Genomic DNA, 17,251 nt, shown 5'->3' on the forward strand with positions numbered 1-17,251 from the left:
GGGTGACAGAGTGAGACTCTGTCTCAAAAAAAAAAAAAAAAAAAAAGAAAAGAAAAGAAAAGACAGAAAGGAAAAGAAAAGAAAAAAGAAAACAGTATACAAGAATATCTTTGTGACCTTGGGGTACAGGAAGAGTTTTTAAGCAAGATCCAAAAAGTGCCAAGCCAAATAAAAGATTGATAAATGTTTCTACATTAAAATTAAGAAATCCTGGCTATAAAAGGGCACTATGAACAGAATGAAAAGTCAAGCCACAGAGATGATGGTTGGAATGCATATAAGCAACAGAAGGCTGAAATCCAAAATAAGCAGTAAGAAAGGCAGGCGACTGAGTCAAAAAATGAGCAATGACTTGAACAGGAAATTCACAGAAAATATGGAAATGCCAAAAAGCATATGAAAGAGTGCTCAATTTTATTTGTTATCAGGGAAACCTAAATTAAAAGCACGAGATACCAAATATCTAAAACTAAGAATGACATTACTAAGTATTGGTGCTGATGTGAAGCAACTGGACCTCTTGCACTGCTGGGAGTGCAAATTGTTATGCCCACTTTGGAAAACAGTTTGACATTATCTGAAGTTGAAAATAATGCGTTCTCTGTGACCCAGCTATTCCATTCCTAGGTATGTACTTGTTATGGTCTGAATGTTTGTGTCTCCCTAAAATTCATATGTTGAAATCCTAACCCCCAAGGTGACAGTATTAAGAGGTAGGGCCTTTGGAAGGTGATTAGATCATGAAGTCATAGGTCCCGTGAATGGGATTAGCACCCTTACAATAAAAGAGGCTGAAGGAGCTTCTTTGCTTGTTCTAGCATATAATGACACAGTAAGAAGGTGCCATCTATGAAAGAAGCAGGACCTCGCCAGTCACCAAATCTGCTGGTGCCTTGATTTTGGACTTCTCAGCCTCCAGAACTGTGAGCAATAGATGTTTACTCTTTATAAGTTGCCCAGACTATGGTATTTTGTTACAGCAACCAGAACCAACTAAGACAATACCGAACAGAAATGTGTTCAACTTACACAGGGTACATGGACAAGAATATTCATGGCAGCATAATTTGTAATAATCCCAAAGTGGAAACAACCCAAATGTCCATCAGGAGCCGATCATGGGTAGTATATTCATAAAATAGGATATTATATAGTAATAATGAATGGACTATAGATAAAACAAACACAGATAAATCTCTCAAATAAAAAGAAAAAAAAGAGAAAGAAAAGAAAAAAGTTAGGTACATGGCTGGGCGCTGTGGCTCACACCTGTAATCCCAGCACTTTGGGAGGCCGAGGTGGGTGGATCACTTGAGGCCAGGAGTTCGAGATCAGCCTGGCCAACATGGTAAAACCCTGTCTCTACTAAAAATAAAAAATAAATAAATAAATAAATAAGGAAGGAAAAATAAAAAGAAAAAAGCCGGGTACAAAAGAATACACACTATATAAGTTTACATAAAGTTCAAAAGCAGGCAAACCAAAACCATAATCTTTAGTTGATAAAAGAAAAAAGAAAAGGTAAGAATTACCAGAAAAGCTAGGATAGTGGTTACCTTTAACGAGTAAGGGGGAATTCCTGACAGCAGAAAATCCTGCAGGGGGCTTCTAGGATGGTGGCAATATCCTATTTTTGGCCTGGATAATGGGCACATGGATATTGTCTTATAATAATTCTGAGCCAGGCATGGTGGCTCACACCTGTAATCCCAGCACTCTGGGAGGCCGAGGTGGGAGGATCACGAAGTCAGGAGTTCGATACCAGCCTGACCAACACGGTGAAACCTTGTTTCTACTAAAAATACAAAATTGGCTGAGCCTGGTGGCGCACACCCGTAATCCCAGCCACTTGAGAGGCTGAGGCAGGAGAATTGCTTGAACCAGGGAGGCAGAGGTTGCAGTGAGCTGAGATTGGGCCATTGCATTCCAGCCTGGACAACAAAAGTGAAACTCCATCTCAAATAATAATACTTTTTTAAGCCGTGTGTTTATGTACCATGCACCTTTCTGAATGTGTTTTATTTGATTAAACTATGTGTAATTGCCAATATGCAGTCATTTCTTTTTTTTTGCAGACTGCAGATCACAGAACTTTATTAAGATGAAATCACTGCGAATTACATAGAAGCTACCAGACTAAGCCAAAATCCATGAGGTTCATGTGAACTTACAGTTACAGAAATAAGAAACAAATGGCATATCCAAAACCATAAGGAAATATCCTGATGCCCAGGTGATGAAGGCTGTGGGGAATAAGTCCACACATTTATTTCAAGTTGTTAAAGAGTTTGTGGGCCACGCAATGGTCCGTTGCATGCAAAAAGTCAAAGAGCTCCTCCGTGCAATCCTCTTCTGTATGTGATTGAGAGGATACACGCTCATCACAGAACTCCAGCCACTCCTGGGCCTTTACACATTTCTCCAACTGCTGGCATTGCTCTCTCACTGTTGTTAGGGGATCCTGATGTAGAAACACTAATTCCCCCTCTTCTTCTTCCTCCTCCTTAGGATCTCCGGACTCGGTCAGCATCTTTCGCTCGTCCTCCAGTCCTATGTCTGGCTACGGTTCTGGATTCAACACGAGCAGCAACTGCGGCACCTAATCCACTTCAGGATGCAGAAGGACTTGTAAGAGTCACTCAGCTGATATCCGGCGATCTGGCCTGAAGTCAATATGCCGTCATTATTAACCTACAAAATGAGAATTCATGTGATTCAACCCAGTATTTCACACACACACAAAATAATTTACTAAGGCTGGGCGCGGTGGCTCACGCCTGTAATCTCAGCACTTAGGAAGGCCAAGGCGGGTGGATAACCTGAGGTCAGGAGTTCGAGACCAGCCTGACCAACATGGAGAAAGCCCATCTCTACTAAAAATACAAAATTAGCCAGGCGTGGTGGTACATGCCTGTAATCCCAGCTAATAGGGAGGCTGAGGCAGGAGAATCTCTTGAACCCGGAAGGCAGAGGTTGTGGTGAGCCAAGATCGCGCCATTGCACTCCAGCCTGGACAACAACAGCGAAAATCTGTCTCAAAAAAAAAAAAAAAATTACATTAAGTTAAGCAGCTATTCAAAATGATGGTTGTGGCTGGGCACGGTGGTTCACACCTGTAATCCCAACACTTTCAGAGGCCAAAGATGGCGAATTGCTTGAGTCCAAGAGTTTGAGACCAGCCTGAGCAACATAGTGAAACCCCATCTCTACAAAAAATAAAAAACAAAAAAATTAGCGGGGTGCCGTGGTGCTGTAGTCCCAGCTACTTGGGAGGCTGAGGTGGGAGGATCACCTGAGCACAGGAGGTCAAGGCTGCAGTGAAACGTGGTTGCACCCCTGCACTCTAGTCTGGGTGACACAGTGTGACCCTGTCTCAAAAAAAAAAAAAAAAGGAAAAGAAAAAAAGATGGTTGTGAAAACTATTAATAGCTTAATTCACCATTTATTCATTAAGCAAATATCTCCTGGGGGCTTATCATGAACCAGGCATATTTCTTTTTTTTTTTTTTCCCCGAGACGGAGTTTCACTCTGTCGCCCAGGCTGGAGTGCAAAGGAGCCATCTCGACTCATGGCAACCTCCGCTTCCCGGGTTCAAGTGATTCTCCTGCCTCAGCCTCCCAAGTAGCTGGTACTACAGGCGCCCGCCACCACACCCGGCTAATTTTTGTATTTTTAGTAGAGACGGGGTTTCACCATGTTGGCCAGGATGGTCTCGATCTCTTGTCCTCATGATCTGCCTGCCTCAGCCTTCCAAAGTGCTGGGATTACAGGCATGAGCCACTGTGCCGGGCCTGAACCAGGCATATTTCTAGGCACTGGGAGAAATTATCTCATTGCACATTAATGGGAAGAAGAAAACATAAACAGATAAAGAAATATCTAGAATGTCATATTGTGGTAAGTGCTGTGAAGAAAAACAAAATGGAGTAAGGATATAGGGAATGACAAAGAAGTATTTTAGGAAGCACAGACAAAAAAGCTTCTCTGAGGAGATGACATTTGCAAATACAAGTGAATGACAGGAAGGAGGGAAGCCGAGTGAGACGCTGAGAGAGAGAGCTTGCAGGCAGAGGAAAGAGCAAGGCGCAGGCCCTCAAGCTGGAAGGTGCTTGGCAGGACTGAGGAACAAGGAGGCCAGTGTTGTTGGATGAGAGTAGGGAAGGGGGGAATAGGAACACATGACACAGGAGAAGTGACCAGGAGCTTGATAGAGTACAGTGTACGTGCCCCAACAAGGACTTTGGATTTCATTCTTTTCTTTCTTTCTTTTTTTATTTTTTTGAGGCAGAGTCTCTCTCCGTCACCCAGGCTGGAGTGCAGTGGCATGATCTCGGCTCACTGTAACCTCCGTCTTCCGGGTTCAAGTGATTCTCCTGCCTCAGCCTCCTAAGTAGCTGGGATTACAGGCATGCACTACCATGCCCGGCTAATTTTTTGTATTTGTAATAGAGACAGGGTTTTGCCATGTTGGCCAAGCTGGTCTTGAACTCCTGACCTCAGGTGATTCGCCCACCTCAGCCTCCCAAAGTACTGGGATTACAGGCGTAAGCCAGTGCACCCAGCCTGGATTTCGTTCTGAGAGGGATGAGACATCATTGGAGGATGGAGAGGAGGAGGTAGGATGATTTGATGTGTAGTTCTGAAGGAAGACTCTAGCTGTTCTGTCGCAGAGGGAGAGTAGGAGGATAAGGGTGGAACCAGGGGTTCCTGTTAAAGTACTACTGCAGCGTGCAGGTGAGAGATGTAGGGGGCATGGACTAAGAGGGTAGTGGTGGTAGCGCGGAGAGTTTTGGAATCTGGATCAACAGATTTTCTAAGTAGAACCGGGATGGGATTTGTTGATGAATTGTATTTAGGGTAAGAGGAAGAGGAGTCAACATGTACGATGCTTTAAAACAAAATTGAGACAATTCTATATATAGTTTGGTCAAAACTCTTTTAAAAATGTTCTTAAATTACTTTTGGAACAAGACACTTACTTATAGCAAATTAGAAGAACTCGAGTTGGGGAGACACAATATATTCATAGACGGATGGATAGCACCATTTAAAAAAGCAGATGGTAATTGCACATCGTACAAATTGCCCCAGAAGGTAAGGAGAGGAAGAGGCCCCTAGGTCTGGAGGAGGCAGGTCTTTACTGAGGAGGCAGGTAGTGTTGAAAGAGGAAGGTAGAGTTAGACCAGATAGAGGTGGATTGAGGGCTGAGCCTTAGGGCTTAGGACAGGGTGGTAGGAAAAACGCTGTCTTTCGAGTGGGAGGAATTAGGCTCAAGTTCCAGTGCAGCCACTTACCAGGTAAGTGAATGTGAAGATTAGATAAAACATCTGTGACCCACCCATTAGGTTCTCAGTAAAGGGGAACAACTATGAACTGTTCTTTTTATAATATCCAGAGTCTTAATTTTCAGATTTTTCTATGATTTTTTAATTTAGGTTGACAAATCCTGTTCACCAGAAATTACAGCAGAGATTGTAGACAGGAAGCTGCAGGGGAAAGAGGCGCAATGAGAAATCAAGCTTAGACACATTTGGTAGACTCCTATAGTTAGGTAATAACTCATACAGTTAGGTAATTGCATAACGATTGATAGCCCAGAAATTGGAGCTCATCCAGTAATTCTGTCACATAGTCATGTCTCCCTCTGCTGGCAAAACTTGGTTTGTTTGTTTTTGATTTTGTTTTTGAGATGTCACCCAGGCTGGAGTGCAGTGGTGCGATCTCGGCTCACTGCAACCTCCACCTCCCAGGTTCAAGTGATTCTCCTGCCTCAGCCTCCTGAGTAGCTGGGATTACAGGCTCGTGCCACTAGGCCTGGCTAATTTTTGTATTTTTAGTAGAGATGGGGTTTCGCCATGTTGGCCGGGGTGGTCTTGAACTCCTGACCTCAGGTGATTTACCACCCACCTCAGCCTCCCTAAGTGGTGGGATTACAGGCGTGAGCCACCGCACCTGGCCTGTTTTTTTTTGTTTGTTTTTTTAGAGACAGGGTCTCCCTCTGTTGCCCAGGCTTGTCTCAAACTCCCAGGCTCAAGGGATCCTTTTGCCTCAGCCTCCCGAAGTACTAGGATTACAGGTGTGAGTTATTACACCCAGCCAGAACTTGGTTTTTGTAGGGTAAATCCAAACCTGAATTACTTGTATTTGAACATTTGTAGACCCCAGGATTACCAAAGAGTGAACTCTGTCTTCTTTGTGTAATCTTACTGTGGCTGTCACTGGGACCACACTGGAAGAAGGTGGTGGAACGGGAATCCCCTGTGGAAAAATGACTTTTGTTGTTGTTGTTGTTGTTGAGACAGAGTCTCGCTCCATCACCCAGGCTGGAGTGCAGGGGTGCAATCTCGGCTCACTGCAACCTCTGCCTCCCAGGTTCAAGCGATTCTCCTGCCTCAGCCTCCCCAGTAGCTGGGACTACAGGCACCTACCACCACACCTGGCTAATTAAGGTATTTTTGGTAGAGGCAGGGTTTCTCCATGTCGGCCAGGCTGGTCTTGAACTCCTGACCTCAAGCAATCTGCCCGCCTTGGCCTCCCAAAATGCAGGGAAATACAGGCGTGAGACACTGTGCCCTGCCAAGAACTTTCATTATCAAAGGAAATGCAGCAAAGGAGCTTCTTCCTCCCACCAAGCCAGTGACGGGTCTGTATTCAATGAAGCTGTCATTCAAACCAGGACTGGGAAGCAACTGATCTGTACCTTACCATCATAGGAAGCTCACCCCGTGGCACAGGGGAAACACTAGGAGGGCTGCAGGTTTGGAGTCTGTAGACTGTGCCACTTGGCTGCGTTTCCTTTCTTAGTCACTTAATCAGTCTGAAGCTTAGGGTCCTCCTTATAATGTGAGGATATTAATAGTTTCTTCTCTCCTGGGATTTATGTGAAGATCAAGTGAGTAACAAATGTGATAATACTTTATTAACTGTTAATCACACTACAAATCTAAGGGTTTATTACTGTGATTTCTTTGTCTCACCTTTCCATTCTCTTGCCTTGAAGGTTTTTTTTTTCTTTTCTTTGAGACAGAGTTTTGCTCTTACTGCCCAGGCTGGAGTGCAATGGCACGATCTCGGCTCACTGCAACATCCGCCTCCTGAGTTGAAGCGATTCTCCTGCCTCAGCCTCCCGAATAGCTGGTATTAGAGGCGCCCAGCTAATTTTTGTATTTTTTAGTAGAGACAGAGTTTCTCCATGTTGGCCAGGCTGGTCTTGAACTCCTGACTTTGTTATCCGCCCACCTCGGTCTCCCAAAGTGTTGGGATTACAGGCGTGAGCCACCACGCCCGGCCTTTTTAATACTTATTTATTTATTTATTTATTTATTTATTTATTTATTCATTCTTGCCTTGAAGGTCTTTAAACATTCATTCATGGCCAGGTGCGGTGGCTGATGCCTGTAATCCCAGCACTTCGGGAGGCCGAGGCAGGTGGATCACCTAAGGTCGGGAGTTCGAGACCAGCCTGACCAACATGGAGAAACCCTGTCTCTACTAAAAATATACACAAAAAATTAGCTGGATGTGGTGGCGCATCCCTGTAATCCCAGCTACTTGGGAGGCTGAGGCAGGAGAATCACTTGAACCTGGGAGGCAGAGGTTGCGGTGAGCCGAGATCGCACCATTGCACTCCAGCCTGGGCAACAAGAGCAAAACTCTGTCTCAAAAAAAAAAATTAATTCATTTGCTTAATGACCAATATTAACTATATAACAATATTATATAATAACTATATTAACTATATATATATATATATTTTTTTTTTTTTGAAATAGGGTCTCACTCTGTTGCCCAGGCTGGAGTGCAGTGATGCAATCTTGGCTCACTTCAACCTCTGCCTCCTGGGCTCAAGCCATCCTCCCACCTCAGCTTCCTGAGTAGCTGGGACTACAGGCACATGCCACCACACCTGACTAATTTTTGTGTTTTTTGTTGAGGTGAGGTTTTGGCATGTTGGCCAGGCTGGTCTCGAACTCCCGAGCTCAAGCAATCCACTGGCCTGGCCTCCCAAAGTGCTGAGGTTACAGGCATGAGCCACCGCCCTCGGGCAAATACTAACTACCTTAATTGCAGCCAGAACTGTGTTGGGTATGGGAAAAGGAGACACAAAGACAAAAAACATGGCTCTTGTCTTCAACACTTTAGGGTGAGAGAGACAGACTCAGTTAGCCACAGTACAAGTCAAACTGTGATGAGTACTAGGGGTCTAGCTAAACAGAGAGCTATAGCAACATGAAGAAAGGAACTTTTTTTTTCTTTTTTACAAATTAATTAATTTTTTTAAAAGATGGGGGTTTCAGTATGTTGCCCAGGCTGGTCTTGAACTTCAGCGCTTAAGTGATCCACTGGCCTCAACCTCCCAAAGTGCTGGGATTACAGGCATGAGCCATCGCACCTGGCCAAAAGGAAAAATAATTCTGGTAGAGTCAGGGGAGTCAAATAAGTCTTCCCAGAAGAGGTGATGCTCATATGGGACTTTATTTATTTGAAAAAATATTTATTGAGCACAAACTATGTACTGGAAGCTGCACTAGTCTTTGTGATCACAAAAATGAATAAAGCAGACATGTTATGACCTCACAGACCAGAGGAGGTGGACAAATTATGATTTAATTATACTTGTACTAATTTCTATGAAGGAAAGTACAGGGAAGGATGAGAACCTATTACAGAGGGACATACCTAGGTTGGTAAATCAAGAAAAATATCCTTAGGGAGGGACATTCAAGCTGAAATCCAAAGGATGAAGAGAAGGTATCTAGGCAAAGATGGTGAGGATAAATATTCTAGAAGCAGAGACACAATGTGTAAAGGCCCTGTGACAGGAAACTGGAAGGGAGCTGAAGAAGGTCATTGTAACTAGAGCACGAGGGGCAAGATGGAGAGTGGCATGTGATGTGACAGAGATGTGCACAGGTGCCATGTTGTGCAGGGCGTTGCTGACTGTGTTAATGATGTGGAGTTTACATTAAGACCAGTAAGAAATGGCCGGGCATGGTGGCTTACGCCTGTAATCCCAGCACTTTGGGAGGCCAGGGTGGCCGGATCACCAGGTCAGGAGATCAAGGCCATCTTGGCCAACATGATGAAACCTCGTCTCTACTAAAAATGCAAAAATTAGCTGAGCTTGGTGGCGCGCACCTGTAGTCCTGGCTACTCAGGAGGCTGAGACAGCGAGAATCACTTGAACCCGGGAGGCAGAGGTTACATGGAGCCAAGATCGTGCCACTGTACTCCAGCCTGGCGACAGACAGGGACTCCATCTCAAAAAAAAAAAAAAAAAAAAAAAAAATTCAATGAGAAGCACTGGAAGCTTTTTTTTTTTCTTTTTTTTGACGGAGTCTTGTTCCGTCACCCAGGCTGGAGTGCAGTGGCGCGATCTTGGCTCACTACAGCCCCTGCCTCCCGGGTTCAAGTGATTCTCCTGCCTCAGCCTCCCGAGTAGCTGAGACTACAGGCGCGTGCCACCACACCTGGCTCGTTTTTGTGTTTTTAGCAGAGACGGGGTTTCACCATGTTGGCCAGGATGATCTCGATCTCCTGACCTCGTGATCCGCCAGCCTCTGCCTCCCAAAGTGCTGGGATTATAGGCGTGAGCCACTGCACCCGGCCTGGAAGCTTTTTAAGCATGGGGTGACATGATCAGATAGGTGTTTTTACTTTTACTTTTTTTTTGAGACAGCGTTTCACTTTGTCTCCCAGGCTAGAGTGCAGTGGTGTGATCTTGGCTCACTGCAACCTCTGCCTCCCAGGTTCAAGCAATTCTCCTGCCTCAGCCTCCCAAGTAGCTGGGATCACAGGACTGTGCCACCACACCTGGCTGATTTTTTTGTATTTTTAGTAGAGATGGGGTTTCACCATGTTGGCCATGCTGGTCTTGAACTCCTGACCTCAGGTGATCCACCTGCCTTGGCCTCCCAAAGTTCTGGGATTACAGCCATGAACCATAGCGCCCGGCTGATTTTTACACTTATTTATTTATTTATTTTAGAGACAGGGTGTTGCTCTGTCACGCAGGCTGGAGTGCAGTGGTATGATCATGGTTCACTGCACCCCTGAATTCCTGGGCTCTAGGGGTCCTCCCACCTCTGCCTCCCAAGTAGCTAGGACTACAGGCATGCACCACCACATCTAGCTTTTAAAACAAATTTTTTTTTAGAGATAGGGTTTTACTATGTTGCCCAGGTTGGTCTTGAACTCTTGGCCTCAAGCCATCTTCCCACCTTGGCCTCCCACAGTGCTGGGATTACAGGCATGAGCCACTGTGCCTGGCCAGATAGATGTTTTTAAAAGATTACTTTCTTTTTTTTGTTTCGTTTTTTTGAGACAGAATTTCGATTTTGTCACCCAGTCTGGAGTGCAATGGCACAATCTCAGCTCATTGCAACCTCCACCTCCAGGGTTCAAGTGATTCTCCTGCCTCAGCCTCCCGAGTAGCTGGGATTACAGGCGTGCACTACTTTTTGTATTTTCAATAGCGACGAGGTTAATTTTTGTATTTTTAGTAGAGACGGGGTTTCACCACATCAGCCAGGCTGGTCTTGAACTCCTGACCTCAGGTGATCCATCCACCTGAGCCTCCCAGAGTGCTGGGATTATAGGCGTGAGCCACCGTGCCCAGTCAAAAAGATTGCTTTCTAAAGAATGAATACATAGGGGTAAGAGCAGACTCTGAATCTCCCCATTCAGAGAGGCCAGATTGGAGGCTACTATAGGAGGTCAGGCCAGAGAATACGATGGCTTGGTCATGATAGCCCCTATGGAAGTAGAAAATAAATGGATAAATCTGAGAAATACGCAGGAAGTTGGCAGAATTTCGTATTCAAATGGATTCAATGTATTCAAATGGATACACTGAGACTGAAGGAAATGCTATTTACAGAGCTACGTAATATTTTTGGAGGGGAGAATAATGAGTTCAGTGTGAACAAGTAGAAATTCAGGTACCTGGAGAGCCACCAAAGTGGCTCTGTCCATTACAGAGTCGGATATAGAGGTTTAGAACTCAGAAGAGAGGTCTGGACTGGAGATACAAATCTAGGAACTATATAGACAATAATGGAAGCCATAAGCTATAATGACACTAGAGGGTGGCACTGGAACTCACTGATGTCCTTGGTAAGAGAGGTCTCTATTGCGTAGTGAGAGGAGAAGCCATATAAGTTTGTTTTTTTAATTGAGATGGGGCTGGTCTCGAACGCCTGGCCTCAAATGCTCTTTCCACCTCGGCCTCCCGAAGTTCTGGGATTACAGTGTGAACCACCGCACTGGGCCAGTCATGTGAGATTGAGCAGTGGAATGAATAGAAGCTGAGGCTATGTAGACAGAAACAGACACAGTTAGGAAGACTGAGTACAGTGGCTCATGTCTGTAATCCCAGCACTTTGGGAGACCAAGGTGTGAGAGTCACTTGAGTCCAGGGATTTGAGACCAACCTCAGCAACAGAATGAGACCTGGCTAATGTTAAAAAATATTGTTTTTTGTTTGTTTGTTTTTGTTTTTGTTTTTGTTTTTTGAGACAGAGTCTTGCACTGTCACCCAGGCTGGTGCAATCTCGGCTCACTGCAACTTCTACCTCCCGGGTTCAAGGGATTCTCCTGCGTCAGCCTCCCAAGTAGCTGGGATTACAGGTGCCCACCACCATGCCCGGCTAATTTTTTGTATTTTTAGTAGAGACAGGGTTTCATTATGTTGGTCAGGCTGGTGTCAAACTCCTGACCTTGTGATCCCCCTGCCTTGGCCTCCCAAAGTGCTGGGATTACAGGTGTGAGCCACCGCGCCCGGCCTAAAAAAATATTGCTTTTAATTATCCAGGTGTGGTGGCATGCACCTGTAGTCCCAGCTATTCGGGAGGCTGAGGCAGGAGGATGGCTTGAGCTCAGGAGTTTGAGGCTGCAGTGAGCCATAATCATAACACTGCACTCCAGCCTGAGTGACAGAATGAGACCCCTTCTCAAATAAATTAATTGAAATAAAAACAAAGTTAGGACATTTCGGGCAGAGAAGCAGCATGAGCAAAGACAAGGAGACACGAAAAAGTGGGGTGTGTTTGGGGGACTTAAGCTAATCAGAGTGGCTGGAGACTTGAGTATGTAAGAGGAAGGAAAAATGAAGACAGTGGTGAAAATGGAGACGCTGAAGTGAACAGCCTTGAATGCAAAGGACAAGAGAAAAGAAAACTGCTATTTCTGGAGTGCCTCCTATGTCGTAGGAGTTTTTGCATACATTATCTCACTTAATCCTGATGTGTAAGGTAAGCCCTCTTTTTTTTTTTCAGAGACAGGTTCTCACTCTGTTACCTAGGCTAGAGTGCAGTGGCACAATCATCGCTCACTGCAGCCCTGAACTTACGGGCTTAAGTGATCCTCCTACCTCAGCCTCCTGAATAGCTGGGATTACAGCTTGAGCCACCACACCTGGTCAATGTAAGCATTCTTATCCTCATTTATTCCACTGAAAAAATAGCTGTTCAGAGAAGTTAAATAATTTCCCCAGGATCACATATCTTTTTTTTTTTTTTTTTTTTTTTTTTTTTTTGGTGAGATGGAGTCTTGCTTTGTCGCCAGGCTGGAGTGCAGTGGCGCCATCTAGCCTCACTGCAATCTCTGCCTCCTGGGTTCAAATTATTCTGTCTCAGCCTCTCAAGTAGCTGGGACTACAGGCGTGCACCACCATGCCCAGCTAATTTTTGTATTTTTAGTAGAGATGAGGTTTCATGATGTTGGCCAAGATGGTCTCGATCTCTTGACCTCATGATCCACCCGCCTCGGCCTCCCAAAGTGCTGGGATTATAGGCGTGAGCCACCGCGCCTGGCCTAGGATCACACATCTTGTAAGCAATGCAATTCCAATCTCCCTCTCACACAAGAGGATCTGGGTAAGTCCCCTGCCAGGTGGTGACATCAAGTGGGGAGAACAGGGTGAGAATCCCTTTTATCCAGCGCTGTAGTGTCAGATACATTAGCCTAAGCAGAGAAAGGGCACTCAAAACCCAAAGCCGAATGCAACCAGAAAATAGTTGAAGAACTAAAGGCTCCATCCAGAAATCATGTTGTGAGAGCCAAGAGGGGTTAGTCTACGGAGCCAAAACCCCACCCCGTAATTGGTCCAAAAGCCATGTTAATCATAAGCAGTGGAGCTTAATCAAGGAGAGGGTGGAGGGAGGCCAGGGAACTTCAGAAGCGGGCAAGCTCTCAGCTAAGTCTCAAGCCTCTAGTCCAGCTCACGCTAAAGTTCTGGGATGGGGAAGAGTTAAGGAGGTAAATTTTGTTGAGTTGGAAAACAAAACAATTGGGTCCTCTAGAGGATAACATGCTTGGAAATGTTTTGTGGAAAGACTCTTCTGGTGCCTCTGTGAAGAAGGGTCTCCAGGTTTCAGATAACAGCACCTCTCAGTCTGGTTCTCATATGGAGAGTAAGGACAGCTTGGGCTCAGTCCACAGACTCAACTGCCCTCTGCAGAGTGGACCATGGATAGGACTCTGGCTTGGTCCTTGGCCTTGTGGAATTACACTTCATTTGTATCCTACAGGAAAAAAAAAAAAAAAAAAAGATTAAGACTCCCATAGAGGAACACCAAGCACAGACATGGTCTATCCAGGATACTCAAGGAAGCAGGAGCTGTTAGGCAATCCAAGCCAGGGCAGGACTTCTCATGGTACAGTACTTCATGATTCATTATTTCATTTGAGCCTCCCAACCATTCCATGAAGTACTTGTTAATTATTTCTTTCCCGCCTCGAATTTTTAAAAAAATAAATGAGGAAACTAAGGCTGCAGCAAGGGGAGTGACTGCTCAAAGTCACTCCGTTGGATGGCCATCAGAACTGGAACTTCAATCCAGGTTTTGTCTTAGGTAAATTCTGTGCCTCTTTCACTATAGGAAAAAAAAATTGCTAAGGGAAGGCTTCGTGGAGGAGGAGGTGCTTGAACTGCCCAAGTGGCAGGGCACTAAGTGCCGAAGGGTGACAAGGCCTCTGGGCAAAAGCACAAAGATGCTGCACAGCAAAGCCAGTTAAAGAAACAAAACACAGTTCCGGGAATGTGCACTCCTTGAGGACAGGAAGGACCCAGATCCTAGAATGGGGCCTGGGGCTCAGCAGGCGCAGGATAACTGAAGAAATGGCTGTCTGGAACACAGATTTTTCTATAGAGGAGTAGTGGCGGTGAGGCTGCGAAGGCGGAAGATGGAGAGCCTTTCACACAAGGAAGGCGGTGGAGGAGGAGCGAGGGGGCTCCCGGGTGCTTGTGCGGACATGAGGTGCGAGAGAATCAGCTGGAAGGTGGGCTCCAGCAGAGAGAAGAGGAAGGCCAGAAGTAGACCGGGACAGGGGGAGGAAAGGACAGAGTCAAGGAACATTTAGGAGTTCGGTTCCCGGAGGCCTGGCGACACCCTGACGGGGAGGGGTGACGCGCACCCATTTGCAGGCAGAAAGGCAGGAGCAGGGGGGTGTCCGAGGATGGTGGCTCGGAGGGACCAGGCATAGGTGGTGCAAGCTCAGCAGTCACTCAAGGGGTGGCATGCGGATGAGGGAGGCGCCTCCCGGACTGGGGGACCGGGAAAGGCATTAGCAACCTGCCAGAACCCGGTTAACAAAGGCAGGACTACAATTCCCGGCATGCTCGGGCTCGGTGGGGTGACGGCGGGCGGTGGCTGCGCTGCACCCGACTGGTGGGCGCAGGACCTGGGTCGGCACCGGAGCCTGTCATCCCGGAGCGGTCGGCGGGGGTGCAGAGACGGCGATGCGCCCCTGTCCCCCGCACCCGGGCCGCTCCGGGCTCGCGCCTCCCGCCCCGCGGCCCCGCCCCCTGCCCCACCCCAGTCGGGAGGCTTAGCTGGGGCCGCAGCGCGGCGGCAACATCACTCTCGCTGCCGCTGCTCCGCCCCATCCCCTTCTGTTTTTCTCTCTCATTCTCCAGTGGCGGCGGCGGGGAAGGCGGAGGCAGAGGCAGCAGCAGCCGCGCTGGCTGCAATGAATGATCCCCCAGCTTGGGGGGAGGACTCCAGGTGAGCCTCTGCCCTCGGGAGGCCCGGGACCCCCGGCCGCCCACGACCGGCAGCCCACGCTATGGATCCCTAGAGGAAGGAGGAGAAGACAGCTCGCCGCCCACCCCCATCCCATTTTCCTCTTCCTTTATCTCATTGTTGCCGAAGCTGTTTACGGCAGCGCTCCCTCTGCTCCAGCATGGGGCGGGCTCCGGGCACGGCTGCTCGGCAGGCGCTGCTCCCGCGGCGACTGGGGGATTCTGCCTAATTCACCTCCCAGCCGGTGCAGAGAGGACCGGAGAGCGGTGGAGGCCCGGACTGCAGCAGCGTTGGGGCCACCTCCCAGCGTCCCCACCCTAGGAGGCTGCATGCGGATTGAAGAGCTGCGCCTGGGGGCTGGGCCGGCCCCGCTGATCCCGACCTAGCGAGCAGGATAGCAGGACCGCCCAGGCTGCGGAGGGGCTCGGGGGCAGGAAGGTCAGAGCAGCAAAATGGCCAGTAAGACCAAGGCCAGCGAGGCCCTCAAGGTGGTGGCCCGGTGCCGCCCCCTCAGCAGGAAGGAGGAGGCTGCTGGTCACGAGCAGATCCTGACCATGGACGTGAAACTGGGCCAGGTGACCCTGCGGAACCCCCGCGCTGCCCCGGGGGAGCTGCCCAAGACCTTCACCTTTGACGCCGTGTATGATGCCAGCTCCAAGCAGGCTGACCTGTATGACGAAACCGTGAGGCCCCTAATAGACTCCGTGCTCCAGGGTTTCAATGGCACGGTGTTTGCCTATGGCCAGACGGGCACTGGCAAGACCTATACCATGCAGGGGACCTGGGTGGAGCCCGAGCTGCGCGGGGTCATCCCGAATGCCTTTGAGCACATCTTCACCCACATCTCCCGCTCCCAGAACCAACAGTACCTGGTCCGGGCCTCCTATTTGGAGATCTACCAGGAAGAGATTCGAGACCTGCTCTCCAAGGAGCCGGGCAAGAGGCTAGAGCTGAAAGAGAACCCCGAGACTGGCGTCTACATCAAGGACCTCTCCTCCTTCGTCACCAAGAATGTCAAGGAGATTGAGCATGTGATGAACCTGGGGAACCAGACCCGGGCTGTGGGCAGCACCCACATGAACGAGGTCAGCTCCCGCTCCCATGCCATCTTCATCATCACTGTGGAGTGCAGCGAACGTGGCTCTGATGGCCAGGACCACATCCGAGTGGGCAAGCTCAACCTCGTGGACCTGGCTGGCAGCGAGAGGCAGAACAAGGCAGGCCCCAACACAGCGGGAGGGGCAGCCACACCATCCTCGGGTGGCGGTGGTGGCGGTGGAGGCAGTGGTGGCGGTGCTGGTGGAGAGAGGCCTAAGGAAGCCTCCAAAATCAACCTCTCATTATCTGCCCTGGGCAACGTGATTGCTGCCCTGGCGGGCAACAGGAGCACCCACATTCCCTACCGGGACTCCAAGCTGACCCGGCTGCTCCAGGACTCTCTGGGGGGGAATGCCAAGACCATCATGGTAGCCACACTGGGGCCAGCTTCTCACAGCTACGATGAGAGCCTCTCCACCTTGCGCTTTGCCAACCGAGCCAAGAACATCAAGAACAAGCCCCGGGTGAACGAGGACCCCAAGGACACACTGCTGCGGGAATTCCAAGAGGAGATTGCCCGCCTGAAGGCCCAGCTGGAGAAGAGGGGGATGCTGGGGAAGCGGCCCCGGAGGAAGAGCAGCCGCAGGAAGAAGGCCGTGTCCGCCCCGCCTGGGTACCCTGAGGGCCCAGTGATTGAGGCCTGGGTGGCAGAAGAGGAGGATGACAACAACAACAACCACCGCCCGCCCCAGCCCATCCTGGAGTCAGCCTTGGAGAAGAACATGGAGAATTACCTGCAGGAACAGAAGGAGCGGCTGGAGGAGGAGAAGGCAGCCATCCAGGATGACCGCAGCCTGGTGAGCGAGGAGAAGCAGAAGCTGCTGGAGGAGAAGGAGAAGATGCTGGAGGACCTGCGGCGGGAACAGCAGGCCACAGAGCTGCTTGCGGCCAAGTACAAGGTAAGGGCCCCAGAGGAGCTGGGCACTCGAGATGTCCCCGCAGGGGATCCCGGCAAGGAGGCTCTTCTTTGAGAGTCTGTGACCTGGCCTGAAGTGGAGGTTCTCCCTCAGCACCGCACACTGCCCTCCTGCCAAATGTGCCCCCAGAGCAGCCAGGCAAATTGCTGTGATACCGGGCTGCCAGGTACATGCACAGGCACACACACACGAAGCAACGCGGACAGGCGGTC

At 48.6% G+C, this 17,251-nt stretch overlaps 2 protein-coding genes across 3 annotated transcripts in view; one reads left to right on the plus strand and one right to left on the minus strand.

Annotated features, from left to right (window-relative positions):
* Window positions 1-2,155: 2,155 nt before the first annotated feature.
* LOC470500 (cytochrome b-c1 complex subunit 6, mitochondrial-like) lies at window positions 2,156-14,888 on the minus strand. The gene is made up of 2 exons (XM_063788895.1): window positions 14,664-14,888; window positions 2,156-2,560 (listed from the first exon to the last, which is right to left on the minus strand). Exons 1-2 carry the CDS (start codon window positions 14,886-14,888, stop codon window positions 2,267-2,269), a joined length of 519 nt encoding a protein of 172 aa, XP_063644965.1. The 3' UTR covers window positions 2,156-2,266.
* The window catches only part of KIF3C (kinesin family member 3C), a 55,829-nt gene continuing 53,207 nt past the window's right edge, over window positions 14,630-17,251 (plus strand). The window contains exon 1 of one of the 2 annotated variants that reach the window (XM_001149366.6): window positions 14,630-17,021. In XM_001149366.6, coding sequence (XP_001149366.1) covers window positions 15,477-17,021 — 1,545 coding nt within the window. In that variant the 5' untranslated portion in view covers window positions 14,630-15,476. The remainder of the gene's footprint in view (window positions 17,022-17,251) is intronic. The other variant, XM_009442167.4, reaches the window with a different exon arrangement.

Source organism: Pan troglodytes, chromosome 12 (assembly GCF_028858775.2).
Source record: "Pan troglodytes isolate AG18354 chromosome 12, NHGRI_mPanTro3-v2.0_pri, whole genome shotgun sequence".
Lineage (NCBI taxonomy): Eukaryota > Metazoa > Chordata > Mammalia > Primates > Hominidae > Pan > Pan troglodytes.